Genomic DNA, 22,190 nt, shown 5'->3' with positions numbered 1-22,190 from the left:
TAACTATTTTTTATCTTTTATATGCTAATTTGTATCTTATGTATTTGGATTTTTTATATCGCAGCAAGACGTAGATGATCTGCAGGAAACGCAAGATATTGAGCCGAAACACAGAGTGAAATTTGCGGACACCATCAAGAGAATCCAAGAAAAACCCCAAGTAAGAATTTTATGTAACTAATATTTCATGAAGATATTGTTAGTGTGAAAGGAAATAATGTTACTATATTGACCAGAATAAACTAGTGGATTTAACAGATATTCTGGTTTAACCAGTTTATAAAATGACTTGGCTTCAAGTATCTTTGGTATGCGGGTATTACAGACGGAACTGTTGCCCACCCCAATTCAGCGTTATTGTTTTATCTGGATTCTATTCCTTGATTTGGTGGAACCTCCGTACTATCTGTTTTGTTGCTGCTGAAATGTCATGTTTCACGAGTCCCTCTACTGTTTAAAAGTATGTTTTGTGAAGAACAATTTATGGATGTTGGAACGCCATTTTTCTGCTGGTCAAGGGATACTGTGGACAAGCAATTTGCTATTGAGAATTTTGAACAGATATTTATATTTTGCGTTTTTAAATTTTTTTTTATTTGTTGCCATCACTGCCATGCAATATATATATATTGCAGTTTCCATGCAAATTCTGTGAAAAGACTTGGGATTTCCAAATTAGGATCCTAATCCTATATCATAGAAAGCTCAGTAGCTGAGCATTCTGCACCGGGGAATGGAATCTCCTGTGCCAATGCATTTTTTTTCCTGCATGAGGAAGATATTTTATAGTGATCCATTCTCCCATGCCACAGCCAAATTAGGGAGTAATCTATTTGCCCTCCCACTGTGGACAGTGATTTACACCAGCCCTGGGCTGGAGCATAATCGCAACCCGTATCTGGCCGAAAAGGCAAATGTTGGTAGTTTGTGAATGTTCTCAAGCGTAATTTGGGTGTTCATGCACATCCAAGCCTTACCTTGCCTTGGAATTCCCTGGAATGCCCTAAGTCATCGCCGGTGCAAATAGGGTGTTCGCCTGCCAGAAATTCCTTTTAGGTGTAAATAAGGTAACTTTGGTCATAAAGATAAGTTTCCAATGGAATTTACCTTTGGGAATAAAACTCAATAACTTTAGATGGGGCAGGATGTGAAATTGAAAGGACATCCATGGTAAAAATCAAGCATGATGTATTCTTTTATTTGAATAAGGATAGAAAACTATGTCAATTTGCAAACCCAGTTCATCAGAAATTGCATTCTTAGCCAATTATTTTTAGGAAATAGTACTTTAAAATGTATTGCTTGACTTTATTTTTATTTGATACGGTACCCATTGATAACCCACTCCAAACAACTGCTGATGAAAGGTTTTGGCTTGCTCCATTGATCATAAATCGGTAACATATTATTAAAGTACTTTAAAGAAAATTGTGCTGCAAAAGGCACCCCTTGGCACCAATCATTTCACCACCTTCAACAGCTGTCCCTGATGATGGTAAGGATGTTTAGCTATCTGTCTATAATGTGTTCTTCAGAGTTTAAACATTCACCTGATTACTATTTTTGGGCTCTTGTTTTGAGGCGTTATATTGTCTCCATCTCCACTTAGGCTGCATGCTTTAGCCAACTTTCAGTAACGTACACATGAGAAGTGGTTTCTTTACATTAAAATGTTAAACCTTTATAGTCACATTGACTGTTTAAGACCATTCCCTGTGTCCTATTTCTTCTCTCACGTTTTCCAATTTCTCCATGATTTCAGACCGGACCTCCTGCTAACGACGAAGCCTATAATTTCTTCACTTTCGACTTTGCACCTGATCCGGAAGACATACAGGCGGATGTGAAGAAAAAGAGAAAGGATGGATCAGACCAAGAAGATGAGGAAGAGGAATCTGCTGTAGCACCTGAGCAGGAGGAGGAATCTGTGGTTAGCCCTCCGCAAGAACAAGAGGAGGAGGGTGGAATGGTAGGGAATTATACATATCAACAGGCGTCATGCATGTATGGAAAGTACTCTTTTGATTACATTAGCAGAACTCATTTTGCTTTCTTTTATAATTGAACCTTAGTTTGTCATGCATTTGTTTAACAATTTAACAAACATAACAAAGCTACATAGCAAATTTTTCGTTATTGACAGGTGCACCTGATGTGAAAATGCATGTATAATCAATTTAAAAGTTAATGGCAGTACTTTAATGCACCCTGAAGAGGTGAAGACCCAAACCGTTGACTCTACATGACAGCTACTTCAGGTTGATATGAGACTGTCTCCTTATACTGATAATGATTTACATCTGTTGCTGCCTCTTTCTTTATTATTGAATATTAATTGGTTTAGATACAAATACTTTCACATCCGCCTTCAAAGTCCTGAAGTTCTTTTATCTCTGAAAGATTTAAAGCATTTTAGGCTATAATAACCTCCAGAGGAGACAGTAGGGAGATTGAATAAAGCAGAGTGTTTGGAGCTAGGAATGGAGTGGGAAGATAGAAAGATCAGGCAAATGGAAACCTCATGAATTAATTGAGTGTCTCTGTAGAATCAAATAAACAAATCAATCAATCAATTATTCAGGGGTTTATAAGCGCACTACTCACCCGCGAGGGTCTCAAGGCACTGGGGGGGGGGGGGGGGGGGCGGGGGCAGCTCCGGATCAGTCGAAGAGCCAGGTCTTTAGGTCCTTCCTGAATGTGTGCAGGTTTGGGGAGTGTCTGATGTTCACGGGGAGCTCGTTCCAGGTCCTGGCTGCGATATAGGAGAAGGCTCTTCGCCTGTTCTGTTTCTGCGGATGCGGGGGACCTCTGCCAAGGTGAGGACATTGGAGCGGAGGTTCCTTTTGGGTACGTGGAAGGATACTCTCTCATTGAGGTATTTGGGTCCGATGTTGTTGAGGGATTTTAAGGCGTGGGTGAGGAGTTTGAAGGTGACCCTCTTATCGATGGGGAGCCAGTGAAGGTCTCGTAGGTGTTGGGTCATGTGTTCGTGACAAGGTGTTCCGAGCACAAGTCTGGCCGTGGCGTTCTGGATGGTCTGGAGTTCGTGTAGTAGGGCTCTGTTGATTCTGGCGTATAGGGAGTTGCCGTAGTCCAGTCTGCTGGTTATGAGTGCGTGGGTGACGGTCTTTCTGCAGTCGGGGGGATCCATTTGAAGGTCTTGCGGAGGATGCGCAGCAGGTGAAGCTGGTGGAGGCAACGGCGTTGATCTGGCGGTTCATGGAGAGGGAGGAGTCGAGGATGATGCAGAGGTTTTGTGCGTGGTCTGTAGGAGTGGGTGGATTCCAGAGGGCGGGGAGCCACCAGGTGTTGTCCCAAGCGGAGGTGCAGGGTCCGAGGATGAGGAACTCTGTCTTCTCTGACTTGAGTTTCAAGCACCTGTCTTTCATCCAGGCTGCCACGTTCTTCATTCCCTCCTGGAAGCAGTGTCTGGTGTCTTCGGGGTTCTTCATGAGTGAGAGGATGAGCTGGGTGTCGTCGGCATAGGATACAATGCTGAGCCCATGCTGTCTCACGATGGCGGCGAGGGGGGCCATGTAGATGTTGAAGAGCGTGGGGCTGAGCGATGATCCTTGTGGCACTCGGCAGTTGATGTCGGTGGGTTCGGAGAGGAAGGGAGGGAGTCTGATCCACTGAGTTCTGCTGGAGAGAAAGGAATGGATCCAGTCGAGGGCAGCACCTTGTATCCCTGCATCCTGAAGTCTGGCTGCGAGAGTGCGATGAGAGACGGTGTCCAGGGCTGCTGAGAGGTTTAGAAGTATGAGGGCCACAGTATGTCCCTGGTCGAGTAGCATGCGGATGTCGTCAGTGGCGGCGAGGAGGGCGGTCTCGGTGCTGTGGTTGCTGCAGAATCTGGACTGGGAGGTGTCTAGGATGGAGTTCTCTTTGATGAAGGTTGTCAGCTGGGCGTTCACGAGTCTCTCGGTGACTTTTGCAGCGAAAGGGAGGAGAGAACTCAGCACTGCTCTTTTCCCCAGCATTTGCATTCCTCTTCTCTTTTTCAAATAATTTAATTGAGGGCAAGAGTCATTCACATGAAATTGTAGGATAAGATACCGGCAAGAAGAGTCTCACAGAGATGGTCAAGCATAGTGTTAATGTCAAGTATTCTGTCAACCACGTCAGAAATAAAGGCTTGATGGAATTAGCAGCTTCACCTTAACAATCAGTGAGATCCTGCCAACCATAAGGTACTTTTTGGTTTTATTTATTTATTTATTTGCAGAGTTTTATATGGCGCTTGCTTGACCTGGAGGTATCGGAATGCTTTACATGAGGATCAGCGAGTTACAAGTTACAAAATTGCACCAGTTACAGGAGCCAAGTCCTAGGAGAAAACAGTGATCACAGAATAACATGGGTTATTGGCACATAGCATAGCCAAGACACACGTCAAATGGGGCATGGAAGGTAGGGAGGAAATGGTAAAAAGGGGTAAGGAATGCAGAATCAGGTCAGGCAGACCGACAAGAGGGAAAGTACTTACAAAACAGTCACAGTAAAAGATATACAAACCGGCTTGGGACCAACAATCCTAAACATCCCGTGAATTGGTGATAGTATAAGATGGGAGGGCAGTAGGAGACCAAAGGTGGGGGGGAACGACTTGAGGAAAAGAACAGACAGGCGAACAAGAAGCAGTCCAGCAACAATAAGGATCGGTCGAAACCGCCAAGCTGGAGGACCCAGACAATGGGAACCGACAGTATCAGCCCAAAATTGCGGCATACACAAAAATCCAACACCACAAGGCAGCAGACTTGAAGGCTCCACGCAGGGTCGGATGGGGGGCAGCCACATGACCACGGAGGAAGGAGGGCAGGACACCACCGATCTCAAAGTGGGTCATCGACGTGCACACACCCGGGGCTCCAGGGGCAGCAGCTTCGCCATTCAGCATGCCACAAAGACAGGGGAAAGTCAGTTCAGGTGCCAGGCAGCAGCCCGGGAGAGGTAGAGGCAGCTGCGGGGACCAGGAGGGTGCGCCTCCTAAAACTCAAGAAGCAAAACAAGCTCAGGGGCACTGGTCAGAAGCGCCGCAGTACTCACCGCCGCTGAACCCCTGCAGGGGGAAGCAAGACTCGTGCATCTCTGTCGTCGCTAGGGAGGCGGTGCAAAAGGACAGGCAACTGCAGCAAAACCCAGACATCAGGAGATGGCCAGAAGGGGAGATCCCCAGCCCATCCAGGCATACCCCACCGGTCAACAGCTGCTGAAATGGCTCCGCCATCAATAGATCCTCTGCAACTTGTCGGAAGGCAGGGTAGGAGAGGAAAACACAGCGGAGAGATGAGGAACAACCATGTCCAATGTCCGGCTGGTTAGGTTGATGAAATCAAAACCTTCTCAGGGGTTTCACTGATACACCTGGTCCTTTTAAACCAACAAAGAAGAGATTGGCACAGAAGCTGTAATATAAAAACAATGCATTTATTGTGTCACACAGTACTCTCAAGTCACTGTAGGAGGCATTCTAAGGAGTACAGAGAACAGGGGCCTTATATACCCACACAGGGGCTCAAAAGAAGGCGGTACAAGTACACATGAGAAGAGTTACACACATAGATGGTCATACAGAAAATGCACAGTCAACAAGCAGGAGGAGTAATGAGTTGCTGACATCAGTTAGAGCAGCCTGACAGTTCTATACTAGGAGCAGGTGCATTCTACTAGCTAGGCCCTTCTGAGCATGTGCGAGGTTCTGTAAGAGGGGGAAAGCAAATGGCTAGCACATAGCTAACTAAAATGGCTGCCAAGTACAAAATGGCTTTCAGCTCTTGCTAACTGATCCCTGCAATCTTTAACACGGTGACGGCTGAGGGGGTGAACAAGAGCCAATCTCCTCTATAGCTGCCTAAACAGCTCCACCGGGCATCGGCCATGTTGATCAATGCTCCGCGGTTAGCACACTAGTCAAGGTTCATCGGAAGATCTCGAACTAGGTCGCTGGAAACTGGAAAGCAAACGGGCCTCAGTGCAAAGAACCTCAGGTGAGCAAAAAAGGTCCAAAGGGGTAGATTCCAGAGGACCAGGGCCAAAAAGGAAATCCCTGGCCAGGGAGCTTTTGACCGGAGCTCCTCACCTGCCTGCCTTCTTTAGATCATTTGGTTTTAATCTGCAACACTCTACAGCTTGTTTCCCAATTTCATAGGCATATCCAGTCATAATCACAGTATATAATCGCAAAAACATTATACAATTATCATTGAAAACTATGCAAAAAAGCATAACGCACGCTCCCTACTTCAAAAACTGATATACAGTCACACATATACTAAATAAGTTCCAGGTTCTAAAAAGAGCCTACACGGTTAATGATAATTGATATCTCTATTCATATACTATGAGGTCCTCATTCATTGGTTAATCCAACAATTTCACACCATATCCTCAGGACATTATTTTCTAGCTCATATTTATGCTTAAGGACATGGACCAAAAATTTACAAGGATCTTACGTTAATTCAGAATATCCATTGTAACAAATATGCCATTCAAAATATTTTAATTGTTAGATAAATTTAATCTAACCAGTAATTTACCTGGTTTAGTATGGGGAGCAAGCTTATACACAAGAACCACTTCAGACGCATGAACAGTATAGAGTAAAAGACCACTTCCAACACCCATGGTTCAGAGGTAGCACCATACAAGGTGAACATGTAAACACAATCCTGAGATATTGAAAAACTACTAAAGTCAAGGAGACAAAATTCACATTGACTTGCAGTCATCCACTCCTTGGCCTCAGTCAAGATTGACACAAATACATTTTCCCAGTCCTGAAATATATTTGTTTTCAACTTAACCCCTTTGCCACGGGGGTAATTCCCCCACGGCGCAGGGGGGGGCGGCGGCGCTGTGCTCGTGACGAGCCCAGCTCGTCATGAGGCACAGTGGAGCTGTGCTCATGACGAGCTGAGCTCGTCACAACTCCGCCCACTGATTGATTCTCCCGCACAGGCAGGGAATCAATCGCGCGTAGGTGGAGCACGATCTTGATGACGAGCCCAGCTCGTCATGAGCACAGCTCCACTGTGCCTCATGACGAGCTGGGCTCGTCATGAGCACACAACAGGTTAAACATTCATGGCAAATTTGCCATTACATTTGGGGATATTTATGCTGCAGCTCACATTATATAATTTATGTACTACATCCATGTCACAAGTGGAAGCAACGCCATGTACGCTCTCAGCAATGATTCTATTGCCCTTAAAAGCATCATTCAACAATTAACTGTGCACATACTTGGACTTAGTTAAATCTCCATCACTGTCATTGGATGTCATAGCTCATAGGCTAGAACATGACCTTCCTCATGGAATTCTAGAGGAAACAAAATGTAAACTGGAAGGAGGAATTCAATACAAATATAGCCCAAATTGCCAAATTTCAATACTTCAGGATTACAGGTCATATCATCCAAGTCATTGTAAAGGACAATCCTACAAACCCTTGCTCTCCGTGCAAGCATCATTTTATTTGTGACCATCAGGTCTAACCTTGGGTACTGCAGACCGTCATATCCTTACCTCCAGTGATTTCTTTTGACCTACATTTTGCCTCCCCGAGAACAAAGATTGAAATTTGCATAGCACGTGCCAGGCTAATATAGTAATCTAACAAGTAGGCCACTTAATCAAAGATATATTCTTTTAACATTGTTCTATATTGCAATTGCATGGAGTGGTATTAATGTACTTCACATTGCAACAAAGAATATTTGGTAAAGGGCAATAACTAATGGAAGGTTGAAGTGAGGGCATATCTTAATAGGTAATAAGTCTGGAAGCAACAATTCATTTTGTATTCTTGCCACCAATATCCATCCTTGCACAAAATAAATTTGTACTCACTATCTAAGTTTTCTGGAATTACACAGGGTTGGATAGAATATTTTCGTTTTATATTACTGACAGTCATAAGTGTAAGTTCCTATCCTTTGACATTGTGATTTGTTTGAAACCCAAGTTTGCAAAGAGAGAACCTATAGGTTGTTCGAGGCCATTCTTTATGAGAAATCTAAGAGTGCATGTCTGGTAATTAGACAAACCTTATAAAGAGAGTTTGTCAAGATTCCTTTATACCTTTAGCTTTCCTTGTTTTTCAAGGTCTCTGTCATTTAAGAAGGGGGCTAACCATATTGAAATTAGGCTTGGCCCCACCACAAAAGAGCAGTCCAGGGTCAACTAGAGGCTTGGTGCCTTCTGTAAAAGCACCTTCTTTATCTGTTTATTAAAGGCAGCATCTCTCTTATGTGCTTACAGGTGAATTCCATGTGTCATAATGCAATGAGGGTCAAAATCTGGAAAAAAAGTCTTGATAATGACTCTGTGCCAGCCCTATTTCATATTAAACAATTATGAATATAGATAATTGGCCAATAGTGTACCTTAAAATAAGCTCAAAGACAGACCAACATCTCCAGTGCCATGTGAAGTTGAACAGGGTTTCATCTTGGCTCCCTGTCTCTTCAAGATGAATCCAAAAAAGACTGACTCACAACAGAATAGTAAATGAGAATGTATTTTTATTGATATTGATGTAAGGATCTACCTTTAAAGTACATGTTCCAATGTCTAAAATCCTACTGCCAATAGGATATAAAGAAGTGGTTTAAGAAGCAGATCACAGATTGGAGCAAGATAACATGTGTGAATGGTTGTGAATAATTATGAGTGAATGGGAGAAAAGTGGTGTTTTTACTCCATTCCTCAATTTTGTCTCTTTTCTTCTCTCTCCTTCACACACACAGGTTTTTCTCCTGCCACCCTCACAGTCCCCAGCTCAGACTTTGTTTTTGTTGTCCTGCAGTTTCTCTACTTTATTATCCCATCAACCTTCCACAACTAGGTACTTACCCCACACTCCAGACTCTTCTCCAGCGTCCATTACTCTTCTTCAAACATTCTTCCCTGGTTACTAATTAAGGAAGAGGGCAACAGCTTCTGGCTTATTCCTTTCCTGCTGTGTAGGTTCAAACACTCAAAGCAGCCTTTGATGCTGTTAAAACCACACTTCCCATCTCTAAAATGACCCAAGGAATGCATGCTGCTGCCCATTACAGGCACCATTTGGCTGACATTAGTTGTAAGCTATATTACAGATTATGCTGGGAGCGCTTAATATGTGACTAAACTAAATCCCAGCTTAAAAACTGGAGTACGAGCACATAGGAGATGAAACCGAGTCTGTGATCATAGAGAAATGTAACACATTATATGTTCACTAAACCACTTAAGATTCCTTTATACGTCGTAATTGAGTTTATCTATGGAGGGGCAGATGCAGACTCTTTGCAGCTGTCTTCACTGAATTCTTGAAAATGGCCACTACTCTGTGGGACATTCAGCTCCTTGTCATCAATAATATACCTCTAGTGGTCCTGGAAGCTAAAGAGATAAGCAGAGTTCCAGGTACTGAAGATGCACAAATATTGTCATCTCAATAGAGCAGGTGCCCACCTCAAGAAACTTTACCTTTCTCCTGTTCACGTGCCTTAGTTGGTCTTCAGCCCTCCTCTGCTGCATGCCATTGTTCATTAAAAGCTTTCTCCTCTGAATCCTTTCCACATATCCGCCCTGTACTCTATGAATATGAATGCAAGACTCTAATTATGCAAAGCTCTCTGTTTATATTGTGTAACAAGAAATGCTGACAAGTCTTTCCGTGTTTGTAGGTTTGATGCAAATGTTGTTTTCAGAAAAAAAGTATTTTGCATATTGGGAGTTAAGAGATCTGTGGTCACTTATGTTTGTGTAAATAGGCCTTTTTTAACAATGCTAGCAGTCACCAAGATAACCATTGTTCTAATCTGTTCAAGAAATCCATAGTTACTTACATTAAAGTTCACAATGGCTTTAAGTGCTACAAGACATTTTGTGGGCAGACACGGAAAATGCTAATCTTAAGACATCTCAATCAGTTTACAACACAAGCATGTGACCAGTTGTGAGGTTGAGACAATGTCTTCAAATCCACTTACATCCCCTTGACATTAGATTCTGAGTCCAACACCTGTATGTCTCTCATTAAGTCTTACATGCAGAGAAACTGAGCATTCAAGTTACAAAACAAATTGTACTAAGACGTACTCACAACCACGAGTAGGGCTGCCATCATTATCATCTTCTTGGTTGATATAGCACTGTATATTCTTGGGCTTAATCCACTGCTAGCAGACATGTGGAGAGCAGTATTAGAAAAGGCAGGTGTTGAGTGCGTAGGTCAAGGTCATGTGTTGTTCCATTGTTCTCAAGTGTCCGTTGTTACAAGATGACCAACTCAACAAGAGCTTACGGGACACTCTTCATGCAATTTCTGGCTAGAAAGAATTCTCTATTATTTGGCCAGAAACTCAAAAATCCACTTATTTACTGTAGAATATTTTGTTCTTGTGTGGGTTAGATGGTAGGGTTGTACCAGATTTCTTACATATTTCCTTGGATGTTAATTATGTCCATAGCTTGGTAATTGTATATTTGTGGTAAGTAACTGATTGAAGGTAGTGCTGTTTGATGCCAGTTTTCAAATCAAATCCCAGAGAGGCTATTGGTCCTCTTCGTATGCTAATGTGTACATATATCATGTGGTTCAAGGTTGGTAGTGATTTATATAATGTGTGTGTGTGTGTGTGTGTATATTTATATATATATATATATATATATATGTGTGTATGTATATGTGTGTATGCATATAATATGTATGTATGTATATATGTATGTGTATATATATGCGTGTGTGTGTGTATATGTATATATAATATACATATTCCTACTGGATATAGAGAGAGATCATTTACTACATGAAGAAACAGATGTAAAGCAACTATCTTTCTTTTAAAAATGCAGCAAGAAGAAGACCTCCTTGTCCAAGGTAGAGAGGAGGAGGAGGATTTGTTCATCATAGATCAAACTTCCCGAGACTTCCTTCAAGTGACAGCAGCTGAGTATGAAGATTATAGCATTCGACTGCAAAAGGAGAATGGACTCCTGTTTGTGCCCAGTGTCCGAACAGGTACAAAGCGTGACTTGTTTAAAACATATGCTTTCCTTGTTTTTGAGTATCAAAATTCAATTTATCTCATTGCGACACCCATTAGTCATTGTGCTCAGTTCAATCGAGAAGTCTTGCGCCAGCAGCCTGCACAGAGAAGCTAAAAGCTTGTGCTCAAGGTAGTATGACTGTTTTTCCAAGATCTCAGGATGGCATGTTTGGTGGGTTTCTCCAGATCCGGGGGCCTCTCACATTTTACTTCGCTTGTGCTTTAGCAGTTCTCCTCTCGGACTGGGGTGTGGTCCAACTCTGCCTGCGGACACATAGTGGGATTGTTGCACTGGGTCCTCTTATGTTCTGTGGCAGTGTCTATGGGTGAGCAGGAGACAGGACACTAGTGACAGTCATGTTGCTTAGCCTTCCATTGTTTTGTTGTTGAGGATGGAGCCTTACATAAATTCCCAAATACAAATGTCTGACCTCCCTGCTACTGTTAGGATGAGTCCAAACCAATACATCTGATTTCTGCCTTGTTATTACAGGTTTTCCTCTCCTGTTTTGGGCATTTCCTGTTTTTTTCGACTAAATAAATTGTAATGATCAAGTAAGCACTGCTTTGAATTGCTGTCAATCGGTATTCTGCAGCTAGTTCATCACCCATATGCTCTTATTGACCTTTCTTTTTTCCAGCCTGTTGATAACCTTGGGTCTGTCTACAGCCGTACGCGGGATTATTTCATACTTTCCCACAGATCCTGTTCAGCTCTGCTATGTCTGTCAAGTGCCTTGACATCCTTCTTCCTTACCTACAACTTGGCTTTAGAATTTGTGTTCCGTGCCTAAGAATGTTTTGCCATTTTTCCTTCTTTTGTGACCAATTAAGAGAAACACCAGCCGTCTCTATGTGCTTCCAATGGCATGGATTGGCAAAGTGGCTCTTGAAGAGAGTTGCACTTACCTCAGTCAAGAAAAACCACACTTCAAGAGCATGTTCTGCTTCCTGCCACTTATAGTAAGCGACTCTCGTGGGTATTCACAATTCTTTGGGATCTCCTATCACTAGAAAAACCTGCTAATAACTGTATGTTCCCGAGTTACAAGCTGTAAGAAAAAAGAAAATCCAAGCACCAACCTGGTGACTACTGACTCACTAGTTGAACTGATCCTATCCATGCCAGGACTACTATTTGGGTAACTTACTTTTTTGGACTATGACCTAACCGGACACTGATGGCCAGATACAGGGTAACCAAGAGCACCAGAAAAATGTTGTGTGGGGTCCTAGATATTTAGATGGTGGGATTTTCAGAGCTACAACTAAGATGTAACATCTTTTTTTCTGCCCATGACACAATTTTAGTGGGGACAAATTTATTCTAACATGGGTACGAGTGCTGACCTCAAGGGTAGTCCAGGACCAGATATGGGTCCAGAGCCTGTGCATCTGTTTACCTTAATACCACTTTACAAGAGTTTAACTCTCACTTAGTACTCAAGCTCCATCTTATAGCATTACCCATAGGGCACTAAGATGTTATAATAAAATTGGGGCCACTATTTTGAACTCAGAAGGTGATAGTACCTGCTTATTGCCTGTATTTATTTTATTTGTAGCTTAACTATGTACTGACCTGTCTATTTTTTTTTGCCATTTACAAAACAAAAAACTTCCTGTGCTTCGATTGGATTTTTTCATTTTTGAGTATTTGTTAAGCGCCATGTACACTCATAATTGAGTTTCTTGCTCTATAGCAAAAACCCCCACAACAATTTATCTACAAGTTAGAATATAAAAGACCCCAAAGTGGATGGAGACAACCACCTTTTCAGCATTTTCTGCAATTTCAGTAAATTTCACCACTTTCGGATGCATGGGCAGAACATTTCAACATGTCGCAGGGACCACTCCGAATGCCCTGCCTCCTACCTTTTTATTTCTGAATTTAGGCAAAGTTAGTAGGTATTGATTTGCTGATCTGAGTTGGCGGGAGAGACAATACCAACTAAATCTGGACTGCATCAATGAGTGATGTTTGTATATCCACCTTTATATACCAGGCACAAAGCTTTGAAAAGGATGCACTGTTTTACCGGAAGTCTGGGGAGAGATGACCGACTGGTTGAGATATGGACACCGAGTCTAACGCTTAGTGCAATCCTAGTGACATAGGTCTGAATTAATTGAAGTTTATGCACCTGATACAGTTGTAGACTAAGATAAATAAAGCTACAATAATCCAGCCTAAATTAATTAATTGTGTTGAATAACTGTGGTCGCTGAGACGAAGTGAACAGGTAACGTAGGTGTTTTATGAAATGGAGCTGGAAAAGCAGGATTTCACAACCAGGAGAATTAATGTGTTTAAATGGAATATACTCGACCATATTTAATTGACATCGGTAACCTGGGAACATTAAATGACCAGAAGGAGTAACTTGGTCAGCCAGTTTGAGAGCCTCAGAATGATGGCCCTGGCAAAAGGCCTCTAAAGTCCTACAGTAGACCTGGGCCTCTCCAAGGTCATCGGGTTCTATCCTTGGAAGTAACAGGGACTGCATCAAAGCAGAAGTTATCTCTCTCCATATACATGGGCTGACCTCCTGCCTTCTTCTGGCACTTCTGTACCAGACTGAAGCAGAGACAAGTTGCAGGTATCAACCTCAGCCCCCTTTACCTGTTCAAGGGCAATATGATTAGTCAGCATCTGGTTTTGGGAGTCGAGGTGTGCACCATGAGAGTTATGGGAGAGGTGCAGGCTGATGGAGCTGGTAGAGGGAATTGAAGCTCCCCTGTGGGAAAGTAGGTACCAGAGTAGGGCCTTGTAAAGCAGAACCCACCAGACAATGTAAAATAGGCAATTGCTTAATTCCAGCAAACAGACCCAGGGCATCATCTAAGAGGGAGTTAATCAGAATAAGTAAAGTTGTATCGGGAAATCTACTATGTTCATGAGTTCAGGGATATACTCATTGGGATTTTTTGAGCCCTAAAAAGTTAAGAAATGTATACATATTTGAAGATGTCATCATTTATTGGAAATCAAGCCTGTTAAAGTTAAAAGACCAGAATCATCAAGTGAATCTGAGTTACCTTAAAACAGTGTTACCGATAACCAATTTGTTGGTGAAATTTGCAGGTACATTGACGATTGGCATTTCAGGAGAAGCAACTGTGGTGCTTAGGCCCTGGTTATGGTGCTGGGCAATAAATGAAAACATTTGTGTTACGTATTTGATCCTTTATGTTCCAACTCAGACGTTGTTCTATGTTCATTAGTTCCTGCATCTCAAAAAGTGCCAGAAAATATGCAGCCTCGGTTTTTGGAGGATGAGGGCCTTTACATCGGAGAGCGTCCTAAGGTGTCACTGTCTAACCAGAACATACTAGAAAACAGGATACTCCAGCAAGACCAGGTAACATACACTGTCTAAATCTGCATGAACATTGTTAGTCAGAAAGACTTCCCTGAGTTTTGAGAACTTGAGTCTATCTGCATCCTTGGTGCGCTGTGCCGTGTGGCAACCTGGCTTCATCTTCTGACCTATATACTCCTTCTTGCCATGCTGTCCCTTCACATACACATGGGCTCAGTTAACCAGTGTTGTATTCTGTGAAATTATTTTTCCACACCCCATCCAATTTTTCCTTCATTACTCCACTGATCATTTCCTCCGCACGTCTGCGTAGGTTGCACAAAGCTGCCTGGTGCATTTTATTTCACATCTGCACCAGGCTGCCTATAGAGTAAAACAATAAAAAATGCAACTTTGGCTACCTTGTGTTTCTAGTATGAGAGAAATGTGCTTTTCTATATGTGTGCAATTGCCTGCATTATTGTGCCCAACAAACAACAACCTGCATAACCTGACAAAAAACATTTCTGAATACAAGACTCAAAAGTAGACATCGCAAGCCATCCTTGAATCCAATGGGCCACCCCTTTCCTCCTTCACCTTTGTAAGTGACCGAGCCCATGTGCTCTCGGTCTGATTTTGGCCAAAAATCAAAGATGGAATAGTAAATGTTTACATATTTTAGCTGCTGTTTCCAGGCAAGTTCGGGTGAAGTAGTTTTTATCGAGCTGCCAGTCACAAACTAGCACTTGATAAAGCAATTAAATATTAGTGGCCTTGAGAGATTTATGTGTAATGGTAACTTATCACAAGAAATCAACGTTTCCTAATGGATGAGAAGTGGCATGACATACTGTGTGACAAGCCCGGATTCGTTCACCATCAGAAAGAAGCCATATGTGGTGCTGCAACCCCAGGAGCATCAGGCACAGAAAAGAATGTCCGCTAGGGGAATGATTGGGAACAGAAGGGGTTAATATGTTTTTAACAGCAGGCTAAGACTCTTAAGTGAGCTGTTTTGTTTTCAAATGGATTGTGATTTCTGCTTGATGTGAAATAACAAGTTTGGTAGAATCCTAGCATTCAAACTCAACTACTCATGCCGAGGTTTAACCACAAGAAACTGCTTAAGCCAAATATTTCAGGCCGCAGGCCATGTTTTCATTCAATCTGCAAAGCCGTAGTACACGTCATCACAGTGCATTTCTCCGTTTTGGCGTACCCTTTAAAGCCCACTGCCCTAGGCTCATCAATCATCATTGTACCTTATTGGGCGTTGTGTTTCCATTAGGGGGCCCTTTCTCTGTCCAGGCGGGGTTCTCTAATGTGTAGCTTTATTTTCCATCCATGGTTACTTGAAATGGTCCAGCAAAGATCCACCAGGGCTTGAAATGAGGTTACTGCACATTTGGTCAATAACCATGATATCTGTCCACTGTCATCTACATACTTCAGTCCAGACCTTGCGGGAGCTGGGACTGCTGTATTTACGCAGCTGATTGAAAGAATAATAAAAGGGTTTGTATTCTAGAAAAAATACCTAGAAGCCATAATATCATGTGTTGTGTTCTGGTACACTGCCTTTGCTTCAAGTTGTGTGTGTAGTCACTATAGACTGTGGTAACCCAAATTTTCTTAATTAGGGGAAAAAATGGTTTGGAGACGACGGCAAAATCGTAGCGTTGGACAATCCAATAAAGAAGTGTATGACAAGGCCTCCAATATTTTCCAACCAGGAAGACATTGACCCTATGTTGGAGATCGTGTATAGAAAGGTAAGGGAAATTTTCCATTCATTTAACATCATCTTGTTAATTCTGGTATTATGCAATCATTTTTCGAAGTGCACTGCTTACTGGTATCCTGTGTTAGTTTGTTCTTGCAACAGGAACTATTCAACAGAAAGCCAGTACCTTTACGAATTGTAGGGTTACACCTTCCATTTCTGTAGTTACTCGTATCATGAGAATCACAAATATCTGCAGCCAGTGCGCACGACTCAGCAACAATAGGTTTCCTTTCCATGAATATACCTAACCCTAAAGCGACAGATTTTTCACCTGTATAAAATCAGCCATTTTACAGATGCATTTGAAGGGCAAGTACACCTCAACCTCCCCAATACTGCCCTTAAATTTGAGTGTCTTTGAAGCCCACCCTACACAGCTATGCCGGCAGTTATTTTAGCTGTGTGAGTTGTGTGTGAAGACCATTGTGAAGGTTTGTGAATGTCCACAAAGATACGGTATTGTTAGTGTTCACTACCCTCCTAGTTGACACCCTATGGAGCAATGGAGCAGAATCCCTTATTCGGAGTAACCGTGTTAGACTCTGATGTACAAACAGGTAGCTTCTTTATTCACACACCAGGATGCATTCACGAAACACCAGCTCCACTTGTTGGTTACATATATGCTTTTCTAAAGGAAATCCCTAAGAGCATGACACTTCTCTGCTCACTCTCAAGTCCCAATTGGTGTGGCTATTAGACCAATGCTCCAAGTGTCATGGGAAAATTTCTTGCAGCATCATACGCATAGTGTAGCTTGGTCACATAGACTACAGAGAAAACAAGATATAGTAATATTCACTAGGAGCATCAGCTCACACTACTAACACTATGACATAGTTGAATTCTTCAATCTACAGCAAGGAATTTGCAGGTGTAAACATCATGAAGCTTTTTCACTGTGCCATCAAATCTAACTTTAGCACACTTATTTCAAAAGTAGGTTTAAAAAAACTTAGCGAATCAGGCATGTCACTGCGAAACATAAAAGTCAAAGGATTGTTAAATTGCATGCCGTGCTTTACTGACACCCACCTGCACAAATTCTACCTACAAGCCATTCTGCCTTACTTATACTACTTTGTCACCTGTGTGAATGTCCTGAGGAATAGTTGGAAAATGCCTAATAACACAGCATGCTGATCATGCCACCCTCGCAGTACAACAGAGTTCTGTAGTTCTCGCCAGCTTCCGCTCATTACATGCAATTGTCACAGAAGAGTTTGCAGTTTTGCATATAATTGATTTGCATATTGTCCCTTACCTAGGATCTCCTATATACTAAGCGAATGGGTGGAAATAGTTATTGATTGAGTACAGAATTGGCCATTGCCCAATACAATACACACAGGGACTCCCTATTTTGGGTGTGGGTGCTGCTAGCCTTATCCTTATTGTGCTAATATAATCGTAATATAAACACAATTCTTCATTGGTGCTAGAACAGATAAACAAACGTATTGCAGTAGCACATTTCCTCATTAGTGTGAGTGCTACTAAGTTTGCACACTACAATCAAGATCTAACGTATAAATACAAAATATGGACAGCAGAAAAAAGTCTTTTCATGGTACAGAAAGGCAAAAAAAAGGTTGTGTTTGGACATTAACAAAAGTAGTTTGTGGAATTTCACAATTTCGTGATATGGCCCTAAGTTTTTTTTTGCGATCTATTGATACACTTTTGTGGCAGTTGTTTGCCTAATGCAGCTATAATGGCAAATAAAAGTCGAATTGTATTTTACTTTAGCTAATTGGGTTTCCTTTCAGCAAAAGCAAAGGTAGAAGCGTCTGCACATCCGTGTGTTAAGTAACGACTTCTGGAGAGGCTTAGGGAGTGCAGTTGGAGAGTGGAGTTGTTTATTTTTTCCCTGTCACGCTATCCATGGTAGATTTTTCTATGTTCATATATGTTTCCATATACATATTTATATATAAATATGTAATTTAAAGCATTCTTTTAGGTTTCAGGGGTGGGCAGCGGTAAGGGGTTTAAGGGTATTTGGGTTTCAGGGATGGGAGGGGTAAGGGGTTAAGGGTTTTTAGTGTTCTTGAAAAGTTAGGGATAAGGGCTTCTTAGGGTTTGTAGATAGGTAGATATAATGGGTAGTGACGCTTATATACAAAAGAGGGCATGGGTGGTGGTTCCCCCATTTAAAAAACAACTGGAGCATATATATAATCAGCATTTTTGTGTGGTAAAGTACGATGATGTAAAATAATGTGTTTAATGTGTTGTATTCCGTGTGCTCTAAAGTTCCATGTGGTAAATACATGTATGGTAGTGACTGTCATTCAATGGGGCATCAGAGATGGGGGAATACAAAAGATCCTCTTATCGTATGTGAGTGTAGCATATGGCATGGTTATTTCCTGATAGGTGTATTTAATGTGCAAAAACAGATATTGAAGTCAAATCATATTGCGACGGTACATAAAGACACGTGTGTTGTACTTTCTACTGTGATCGTGCATTGATGTATATAGATACAGAGTAATGCATGGAGAGAAGATAAAAGAATTGATTTGTTTGTTTCTAGGCATTTCCACTTTTGTTAGGCCAGTGATCCTTGGCGTATGGAGACACAGCAATTTAACAGGATCTATCGGTCCAAAGCCTATAGAGCGCATGACCACATATTAATGATTAACAATGGCATCTGTTGATACTGCATGCTAGATTCCTCTGTAGGTATTAACCACCCCATGAATTAAAATATTTATGTTTCAAGCACAATGTGTTTTTCTGTTTCAGGCGCTGAAGATTTCCCAAGCTAATCAATACATTGTTGGCTCTGGTGATCTCCAAGGGGTGTTCCAACTGGACATTGATGTATCTGGAATCATTTTCACTCATCACCCCCTTTTCAGCCGAGAACATGTTCTAGTAGCCAAGCTGACTCAGTTATATGATCAGTACCTAGTGCGAAGACAGCGAAACCTCAGTGGTCTGCTCACCGATAAGGTATTTATCCTCCCCTTGTAATCTTGATTATACGAAGGAGGACTTACAATGGAGGACTATATTATACCTAAACCATACCACGAAAAGGAATGCAAGTGACTTTTGCACGTACATTAACTGCATCTTTTGCTCTTTTCTGCCTCATAAAAACCCTTTTTTGGAATTTCCATTCACATTTAGTTTGCTCAAATGCACAAATGTTACTGCTAGGCTTAAAGGGGAATGACGATTCTCCAATTCTTATGCAGAGAGAATCTTGATTTCATTAAAAACATACGGAGGCTAACATTATGCAAATACTTTTATTTGCTGCCCAACATGCAGCCCTTTAAAGAATGTAAATACATCACAAAGGGTAGAACACTCATAACATAACTAGTAGCCACTGTGTATTCCAATCTTCCTCTTGGGCTGTGATGACACATGCGTAAAAGGAGGAGAAAGAAGTATTCTTAAGCGTTGTTATCTGAGGAGATAAGATCATAAAAACACTGTATAGTGAATGAAGTATGAGCAGATAATACAAAAGGTAATGAGTAATACATCAGAAACTTTAAAAAGTTTATTTAATAACATTATATTGTGGACCCAAACCCCCTCAGGGAGAGGTGGGTGGGATAATGTTAGCCTCCTTATGTCTTTAATGAATTCAAGATTCTCTCTGCATAAGAATTGGAGAATCGTCATTTCATTACAAGACCGGAGGCTACCATTATGCATGTTTAAAGCCATGTAAGACTACAGTGCTAACATGCTCTATCGGTCTCAAATAGAATTTTGAGAATGTAGAAGCATTAGACCAATCTGCAGCTCTAAGTATTTCAGGAAGGGAGCCTCCGCCCCAAAATACTTTACTAGCCATAGGTCCTCGAGAGGAGTGAGCTCCAAATCTAGAGAGATCTATAACAGCTTCATGCATAACCAGACGAACCCACCTGGCTAAGGTGGCTGAAGAAACAGGTCTAAAAGGTTTAACATAAGACAGGAGAAGTTGATCGCTGTTAGCAGGTCTAAAAGTAGAAATTTTATTATCATAACATTTCATACAGTTTACAACACAGAGTTTTTCACATTAATGAAAGAAGGGATAAAAGACAGATTCTGACATTGTTTTAGTTCTTCTCCAAATGTCAAAGTGAACACCTTCAGACGAATAGAATCTATTAGAAATCTCCAGAGCTTCAATATCTGATATTCTTCTAAAAGAGATGAGGCACAAAAGTGTCGCCAATTTCACGGAGGTTCTTTTAAGAGAAAGTATTTCGTTGGAAGGCCATGAAATAAACAAATTAAAGATGAGTTAACATCCCATAGGGATTCGTAACGGGCTTTAGGAGGTCTCCTCAACCTAAAACCTTTCATAACTCTCTTGATCAAGGTGTTGCTTCCAATAGCAAGGTTATTAATCAACGAATGTCCTGAAGAAATTGCTGATCTGTAGCAATTGATCGTTCTATAAGAGAGCCCTGAATCAAAAAGATAAGCAAGATAGTTGGCTATCTGTTGTAAAGAGGCTTGTACGGGATCCAGATCCCTTACCAAGCACCAGCAAGACCATATTCTCCATACACCTGAATACCTCTTCCTTGTTCCAGGTGCCCATGAGTCTTCCAAAAGGCTCTTAGCTTCTCCTGAAAGTTCAGAATATCTTCCTGAATTCCTGATATCTTCCAGACAAGAAGGTTCAATTTCCCCTCTAGATCCAGAGGATGTTCTTCTCCGTCTGGGCCCTGGAGGAGGCCGAGAGATGATGGGATCAAACGTGGAAAATCCACTGTTAACTCCATAACCCCTGGGAACAAAACTTGTGATTTCCAAAACGGTGTTACGAGGACGATTGAGCAGCGCTCCAGTCTTACTTTTCATAATAATCTCTGGATCATTGAGAAAGGGGGTAAAGCGTAAGCATTTATTCCATTCCAGGACTGGAGAAAGGCATCTACCCCTGAAGCATTGGGGTCCGGTCTCCAACTGAAATAAGTCTGAAGTTGATGGGTTAACCTGCTGGCAAAAGGATCTATCTGGAAGGGACCCCACAATTCTTGAATCAAAGAGAAAATCTCTGGATCCAATTTCCAATCGCTGGAGTCATGGAGATAGCGAGAATTCCAGTCTGCCCTCAGGTTCTGAGTTCCCGGAATGAATTCTGCTCTGAAAATAATTTTGTGATCCCAGCAAAAATACCAGATCTTTTGGGCAATATCTGAAAGATTCTTGGATCTCGCTCCCCCTAGGCGATATATCAGAGACAGCAGAAAAATTGTCTAGATGGATTAGGGTGTTGGAATTCTTTAGAATTTCTTTGAAGCTCATAAGAGCATTCAGAGCTGCTAACATTTCCAGAGAGTTTATATGAAGGGATTGTTCGAGTAAGAACCACCTCCCACCGGTCTCCAGATTGTATAGGCGAGCACCCCATCCCCTTCTGCTCGCGTCTGATTCTAGAGTGAAGTCCGGAACGTTCTCAAAAATCGCTTTTCTGTTCCATGCCTGAAGATTTTTCAACCACCAAAGAAGATCTTCTCGAGCATCCTCCGAGAGGGGAACTGAGTCTTCGTACCAAAGACCTCTCCTTAAGGCTAGAGCTTTTAGTCTTTGTAAACCCCAGTAGTGGAGAGGACCGGGTGAAACAGCTTGGAAGGAGGAGGAAAGGAGACCTAGAACCCTGGCTAGGTCTTTGAGGTGAATTAAGTCCTTCAAAAGGATAACGGAAATATATTTCTTTATTTTCGTCACCTTCTTTTGTGGAAGTATTAAGGTTGAAAGGAGGGTATTTACTTGAAAACCCAGGAATTCTAACTCCTGAGTAGGTTTCATGATGGATTTCTCTAGATTTATGATAAAGCCCAGGTTCTGAAGTAGATCTGTTGTCATTTTTAGATGTTCTTGGGTAGTCAAGGGGTTTTGAGACATAATGAGGATGTCGTCTAGGTAAATTATCAGGCAAACTCCTCTTTCTCTGAGATAAGAGACCACTGGACGAAGGACCTTCGTGAAACACCAAGGTGCTGAGGAAAGCCCGACTGGGAGACATTGGAACTGATAAAGAGTCCCTTTCCATGTAAAACGGAGGTACTTGCGAAAG

The 22,190-nt window shown here is 41.8% G+C and overlaps 1 protein-coding gene across 1 annotated transcript in view; it reads left to right on the top strand.

The window, feature by feature from the left end:
• The window catches only part of CC2D2A (coiled-coil and C2 domain containing 2A), a 415,347-nt gene that overhangs the window by 83,671 nt on the left and 309,486 nt on the right, over positions 1-22,190 (top strand). The window contains exons 6-11 of the mRNA XM_085642396.1: positions 65-160; positions 1,763-1,969; positions 10,854-11,019; positions 14,276-14,412; positions 15,996-16,127; positions 18,896-19,105. Coding sequence (XP_085498522.1) covers positions 65-160; positions 1,763-1,969; positions 10,854-11,019; positions 14,276-14,412; positions 15,996-16,127; positions 18,896-19,105 — 948 coding nt within the window. The remainder of the gene's footprint in view (positions 1-64; positions 161-1,762; positions 1,970-10,853; positions 11,020-14,275; positions 14,413-15,995; positions 16,128-18,895; positions 19,106-22,190) is intronic.

The sequence above is a fragment of the Triturus cristatus genome, chromosome 2_2 (genome assembly GCF_964204655.1).
Source record: "Triturus cristatus chromosome 2_2, aTriCri1.1, whole genome shotgun sequence".
Lineage (NCBI taxonomy): Eukaryota > Metazoa > Chordata > Amphibia > Caudata > Salamandridae > Triturus > Triturus cristatus.
The sequence above is the reverse complement of the archived record's forward strand: the minus strand, read 5'-3'. Positions and strand labels throughout refer to the sequence as shown.